General features: G+C 43.6%; 1 protein-coding gene across 1 annotated transcript; it reads right to left on the bottom strand.

Moving 5' to 3' along the window:
• Positions 1-6,098: 6,098 nt before the first annotated feature.
• On the bottom strand, positions 6,099-7,052 carry LOC130850482 (olfactory receptor 6Q1). The gene has a single exon (XM_057730074.1). The coding sequence runs from the start codon at positions 7,050-7,052 to the stop codon at positions 6,099-6,101; it is 954 nt and encodes a 317-aa protein (XP_057586057.1).
• Between the last annotated feature and the right edge of the window lie 284 nt (positions 7,053-7,336).

Raw genomic sequence — 7,336 nt, 5'->3', positions numbered from 1 at the left:
TTGAGCAGTACACCTTAAACTTATACAGGGTTGGTTGTAAATTATATTTCAGTAAAGCTAGAAGAAGGGGGAAAAAGAAGCAAATAACCTGAATGTGCTCTGATTAGCTGCTTGTCTCTGGGCAAATGAGGACAGGTGACTGTCACCAATGCTGTAGACCAACGTCTGCTCTAAATGAAGCCTCTCCACTTCCACGAGAGTGTGGGGAGAGAGTGTAACAAAGCCCGTGATAGCTGGGCATCGATTAATTAAATGATGGTGCTCCTGGACTGCCCCCTGGGGAGGGTGTTGCTGAATGATGTGACACAAAATTTCTCAAGGTATCAGGGCATCCATATTTCTGGGCAATGAGATTCATCTTAAGTTCCTGCCAAAACGGGTTTAAAATGCTCCTATCTTGGCATGGCTGGCCAAGAATTTTGTTTGGACCACTGAAAATGGAACCACAAAGGATATAAATAAAGAAGACTCAGAGAGAGAGAGAGTGCTGCAGGATCCCACAGTCAAAACCAGCATTTTGACAAACGTGCCACAGACATCTGCTCCGAAGGGCTTTTATGTAAAAAGTGAACAGCAAGAGACTGACCAAAGACTAAGAATCCTGAAAAAACAGAAGTGGGAATCCCAGCACAAGTGCAAGGGATAAAAAAAAATGGGAGGAGGGCTTCCTAGGTGGCGCAGTGGTTAAGAATCCGCCTGCCAATGCAGGGGACACAGGTTTGATCCCTGCTCCAGGAAGATCCCACATGCCACGGAGCAACCAAGCCCGTGTGCCAAAAAAAAAAAAAAAAAAAATGGGAGGAGATACAGTTAACATACAATAAACTGCATATATTTAGAGCGTACAATTTGGTATCCCAATCTCCCAATTCATTCTGTTAACTGTATCTCAATAAAAGTTCTAAAAAAAAAATTAAAAATAAATTTTAAAAAAATTTTAAAAATAAATAAATAAATAAATAAATAAATTCTATTGTGAGGAAAAAAAAATATGGAAGGAGATCCAGATGGGCCTTAGTGAAGCAGACACACATCAAAGCCTTTGATGGTGTTACATAATGGTACACAGGAAACTGTAGAGTTCTGGTTTCAGAGTGTAGGTTTGGTCATTCTCACTATATCCCAAGTCAAAGGACTTTCTCCAAGATTGTTACCAGGTAGTCCCTAACTAAAAATTAAGCCAATATTCTCGTATCCAGGGTGGGCAAAACAAGATTAAACAGCACTCATTACAGAATTTATCTTAATAAATCTTGTTTCTCCCTGGGATTACTCCCTATGACATTCCTGGGTATCAATGAAGCAGTGTCTAAGTTAAGCTAGGACTTCACATAACTCTATTTTACACTATGAATAAATATACCCCCAGAAAAGGAATTATATTCTCAGAGATCCCCTATTTACAAAAATATGCATTTTCCATGATATGAATTTATAATTTATCCTCATTGCAAATTGATCTATCATTAGCAGTAGCTTTTTTTTTTTAGCATTGTCTTTTAAAACTTTGTCAATACCTACACATATCATATACCTCATCAGCAATCCAGATTCTGGAAGGTAGGTCTGGGTTGGGGGGAGGGGGGTTGTTTTGGGCCACACTGTGCAGCATGTGGGATCTTAGTTGCCCAACCAGGGATTGGACTGGCACCCCCTGCACTGGGGACACAGAGTCTTAACCACTGGACCACTAGGGATGGCCCTGTAGGTCTGTTTCTCAGTGGAGTGATTGTTTTATAATGTAAATAATCCCACTCACAAAGGCCTTATTTTTTTCAGTTTACTTTCTTACATCAGATTTTATTAAAGCAAGATTCACTTTTACATGGATAGAATCCTTTCTAAGGGTATGCCTCAGAGTTTTTACCATTTTATGTAATGTACCTCAAAATATAGATTTCTTCTTCAAGAGGCTTAAAATTGTAAGCTTTGCTGATGTTTCCCACAGAGCCATTCTTAGAATAGTTCTCCAAATCCAGAAAATATTCCCTGTGTTTGAATTTGAATTCTTTCTGCTACCATAAATGAGAACTATGTAACCTAATGTGCTGGTTAATTTTACGTGTCAATTGGCTGGGATAAGGAATGCCCAGTCAGGTGGCAAAACATTAATTCTGGGTGTGTCTGTGAGGATGTTTCTGAGAGAATACATTTGAATAAGTGGACTGAGTAAAGAAGATGGCCCTCACCAACACAGCTGGGCATTACCCAATCCATTGAGGGCTTGAATTGAACAATTAGGCAAAATAAGGGCGAATTTGCTCTTTGCTTAAGCTGGGACGTTCATTTCCTCCCATTCTTGGGCATTAGCACTCCTGGTTCTCAGGTCTTCAGGCTCATACTGAATTATACCATAAGTTTTCTTGGTTCTCCAGCTTGCAGTTGCCAAATCATGGGACTTCTTGGCCCCCATAATCAATCACATCAATCAATTCCTATAAATCTCATCGATATAGCTATAATTACAGCTATAGCTATAGATATCCTATTGGTTTTGTTTCTCCGGAAAACTCTAATACACCTAGTATATTTTGCTTCTTTCCCATCACCCAGAAACCTAAAAGTCAAATTCACTTTGTGTTCAAATCCACTCAAGTGCCTGAAAGTATCTACTCCTTCTGTCTTATTCAGATGAATTCCTGTATTTAATCCTGAAAGGTTATCATCTTTACACTGTCTTTGCAACTTGCCCTCGTCCAAAAGAACATAAGGCACACCACTGATATAATATTCAATACGTGAAATGGTTTTCAAAACCTGTAATTCGTGCCCTCTCAGTTATCTATTAAGACTGCAACAGCGGCAGGCACGTGACCCACGCTGCACCAATCAGACGTGCACCTGTGAGACTTCAGAAGGGAGTCAAGTGAAGACTCGACCCTGCAGGAGATGCCCAGAAACACCCATTTCAGAGCCAGCAGGAGCCAAGAAAGGGATGGGAAACTACAAAGCCTCCTTGCACTGTCTGGCCAAGCAGTTTCACCACCTGTACCAGGAGAAGCTGGAGGTTTTCAATGCGCTGGTAAAAGGGGCTGGCTGCGCTGTTCCCCAAGATAGCCTGGCACTGCTGGGAACCTGACCGTGGACTCCATCTCCTTGGAAGATGGGAGCAGATGGAGTTGCCTGGGCACTTTATTAAAAAAAAAAATGCATACAGCTGATTCACTTTGTTGTACAGCAAAAACTGGCACAAAAGTGTAAAGCAATTATATTCCAATAAAAGAGCTTAAAAAATGCCACAGCTAAGATACTTGGTTGGGGCAGGGGAAGGTAGAGACTGATGCGATGGACACCATCATGTAATCTGCTCATTACTGGCAAGTTGAGAAACACCATCACAGAAATTCTGTCCTTCCTCTACCTTATCCCAAGCTCAGCATTTTCCTCTTCCACGTACTGTAGTTTCTGAAATCCACATTCAAATGATGGTTGTAAATGTCTTTAGGAGTGCAACTATCTACATACAGGGAACTTTAAATCGTGGATGTCTTTTTAAGCCTGACTTCGAGTGAGCTGACATTGCCATGAGATCTTCCTAAATCAATTTTCAAAGCACCATTTGCTATAGATGGAGGCTTGGTCTATATTTCCAATAAGAGAATGTAGATACAAACAAAATAAGTGCATGGGTCACATGGAAAATCAACTGTGATTCTGGGGACTTTATGGTGGAAACTTCTGGTTGTCTACTAAAATTTGTTCTCCCCTGCTTCCACAATAATCAGATTGTGGCAGGTATTATTCTGTCTGGCTGTGGACTCTTGGCAGGGGGCAGAGATATTGAATAATAACCTCTGAACTGAGAAGGAACTTCGAGACCAAAAAATGAAGCAGGCAACTCCATAAAGTGTGATTATGGAATTTATTGTTGGTAGCTTACACACAGGTAGGATCGGGTGAATGATGATCCAAAGGCATTTGCAGCTGCACCGCACATCACCAGAAAGGGTACAGGGGAATTTAAAGGGGCCAACGTTAAAAATAGAATCTGACTAGTAGGGAGAGGTACCTCTGCACCACCGGGAACAGGAGGTTTCCCTACGTTTCCGTGGCCTTTAACCACCTGTGTCAGCAAAAGACATTCTTTCAGTTTTCATATCAGATGAAGGCAAGGGTAAACGTTGATAGGGAACTTACCTGGCGTGGGTGCATTCCTTGTGAGTAGGCTTTGAAGCTCTGTCACACAGAAATGGGGGCAGGGTAGGACTGCAGGCCCAAGGTGGAGCTGACAAAATGGAGTCAGTAGGGTTCACACAATTCTTTTTACCCCGCTTGCAATTAGATGTGACCTGTGGCTAACTTCTCACTAATAAAAGTGAGTAGAAATGATGACTGCTACATCTAGTGAAGAAACTTTAAGATACGGGCTATGTCTCCTCCACACTCTAGCCTCACCCTTCTTGTTCACTGGGACCCAATGTTGGTCATGGAAGTAATAAGAAGGCCCTAGGGACTTCCCTGGTGGTGCAGTGGTTACGAATCTGTCTGCCAATGCAGGGGACGCAGGTTTGATCCCTGGTCCGGGAAGATCCCACATGCTGTGGAGCAGCTAAACCTGTGTGCCACAACTACTGAGCCTGCACTCTAGAGCCCACGAGCCACAACTACTGAGCCCATGCACCACAACTACTAAAGCCCACGTACCTAAAACCCGTGCTCCACAACAAGAGAAGTCACTGCAATGAGAAGACCGTGCACTGCAACGAAGATCCAGTGCAACCAAATAAATAAATATATATATATTATATAAGAAGGCCCTGGATCGGGGAGTTGGCAAATGGTCTCTGTCACAATGACTCACCTCTGTCGTTGTAGCACAAAAGCAGCCATAGACAATACACATGGTGTGACGGTGCTCTAGTAAAACTTGATTTACAGACATTGAAATTTTAATTTTATAAAATGTTTACATGTCATGAAATATTATTCTACTTTTGATTTGTTTTCAACTATTTAAAAATTTAAAAAGTATTATTAGCGCACAGGTTGTTGTCAGTAAGTGCTGAGCTGGATTTGGCCCACAGGCCTTAGTTTGCCAACATCCTAGGGGATGTTGACCCTAAAGATGCAAGGAAACAGAAATAGAGTCACAGATGTAGAAAGTAAACTTGTGGTTCCCAGGGTGTAAGGGGTGGGGAGGGATACATTGGGAGATTGGGACTGACATATACACACTACTATCTATAAAATAGATAACTAATAAGGACCTGCTGTATAACACAGGGAACTCTACTCAATACTCTGTAATGGCCTATATGGGGAAAAAATCTAAAAGAGTGGATATATGTATACGTAAAACTGATCCACTTTGCTGTACACCTGAAACAAACACAACTTTGTAAATCAACTATACCCCAATAAAATTCCAATAAATAAATAAATAAAAATTAAAATAATTGGATAGCTTAAAAAAAAAAAGAGGAAACGTGAAAGCAAAGAGGAAGAGAAGCATGTGGTGGTGACTGGAGGCAGGGAGCTTCCAAAAAAAAAAAAAAAAGATTCAAGGGACTTGGATCATTGAATGCCTGTTGAGCAGAGCCGTCCACCAACCTGGAGCATTCACCTTGGACTCTGGCAGGAAAGAGAAAATCTCCTTCATTCTTATTTTTTTTAATGTATTTATTTATTTTTGGCTGCATTGGGTCTTTGTTGCTGCACGTGGGCTTTCTCTAGTTGTAGCGAGTGTGGGTTACTCTTCATTGCAGTGTGTGGGCTTCTCATTGCAGTGGTTTCTCTTGTTGTGGAGCACAGGCTCTAGGTGTGCGGGTTTCAGTAGTTGTGGCACGCGGGCTCAGTAGTTGTGACTCATGGGCTTAGTTGCTCCGCAGCATGTGGGATCTTCCTATACCAGGGCTTAAACCCGTGTCCCCTGCATTGGTAGGCAGAACCTTAACCACTGCCCCACCGGGGAAGTCTCTCTCCTTCATTCTTTAAGGTACATTATAGTTAGGGCTCTCTTGCTATAGAAGACTAGTGTTTTTACTTAATTAATCCACAGTCCATAACTCCTGACTCCTAGGCCTCTGTTCCATTCCAGAGTCCTCGCCAACCTCCTTCTAAAAAGCCAAGGCAAGAACACTGGATCCCAACCTGCCTCCTCACTGATCTTTCCAAGACCTGAAGGAAAAGGCTCTGCCCAGAGCTCCCTTCACCTCTTTGTTTCGAAGACTGTAGATGAGAGGGTTGAGCATTGGCGTGATGATGGAGTAGAAGACAGACACCACCTTGTTGAAGTTGATGGAAGAGGCCACTTTGGTCCGGACATACATAAAGAAAAGAGTGCCATAGAAGAGGCTCACCACAGTCAGGTGGGCTGCACAGGTGGAGAAGGCCCTCCGGCGCCCAGCAGGCGAGCGGATATGCAGCAGTGTCCAGACGATGTTGCCGTAGGACACAGCAATGACCATGGCGGAGACCAGGAGCACAGCCAGAGAGACCAGGAAGTCTGTGGTCTCCTTCAGGGTGACGTCCGAGCAGGACAAGGCTAGCAGGGGTGAGGCATCACAGAAGAAGTGATCAATGACATTGGGGCCACAAAACGTCAGGCGGGACATGAGGTAGATGGGCAAAACGGGGGTGAGGAAGCCAGCCAGCCAACAAGCAGCTGCCAGACGGACGCAGGTGCCCCAGGACACCAAGGCCCCATATCGGAGAGGCATGCAAATGGCCACATAGCGGTCATAGGCCATGGCAGCCAGTAGGAAACACTCCGTTGCCCCAAGGAAGGTGAAGATGAAGAGCTGGGACAGGCAGCCAGCATAAGAGATATTCTTGCCCCGATCCCCCCCAATCATACCAGCCAGCATCTTGGGCACTGTGACTGAAGTGTACCAGATTTCAAGGCAGGACAAGTGTATCAGGAAAAAATACATGGGTCTACGTAGCCGGTGGTCCAAACCCACCACCAGGATGATGGCCAAGTTCTGCACCACGGTGAACAGGTACATGGTGAGGAAGAGTATAAAGCAGAGGAGGTGCGTTTCATGGGCCTCGGCAAAGCCCACCATGATAAACTCTGCTATGCAGGTCCAGTTTGGGGTACACGGCTGCATGTGTGAGGAGTCTCACAGCCTCATAGATAATGGGACAACTCGAGGAGAATCTGTGAGGTGTTAGACTGAAGTATTTTTCACTTCAGGGGAGGAAGGTAAAGTCAAGACAGTAGCCTTAGTTCTCAAAAAAATGTAGAGTCCGTGGGTGGCACATGAAAACAGACAATTTCAGTGCAAAATGAAAAGTGTTAGCTAGAAATGAGACAGGATATTAATGGGAGGCAGTAGAGGGGAAGCTCAACCAATCATGAGGAATCAGGGAGATCTTCCTAGAGGAAGAGCTG

Source organism: Hippopotamus amphibius, chromosome 3 (assembly GCF_030028045.1).
Source record: "Hippopotamus amphibius kiboko isolate mHipAmp2 chromosome 3, mHipAmp2.hap2, whole genome shotgun sequence".
In the NCBI taxonomy this organism is placed as follows: domain Eukaryota; kingdom Metazoa; phylum Chordata; class Mammalia; order Artiodactyla; family Hippopotamidae; genus Hippopotamus; species Hippopotamus amphibius.
The sequence above is the reverse complement of the archived record's forward strand: the minus strand, read 5'-3'. Positions and strand labels throughout refer to the sequence as shown.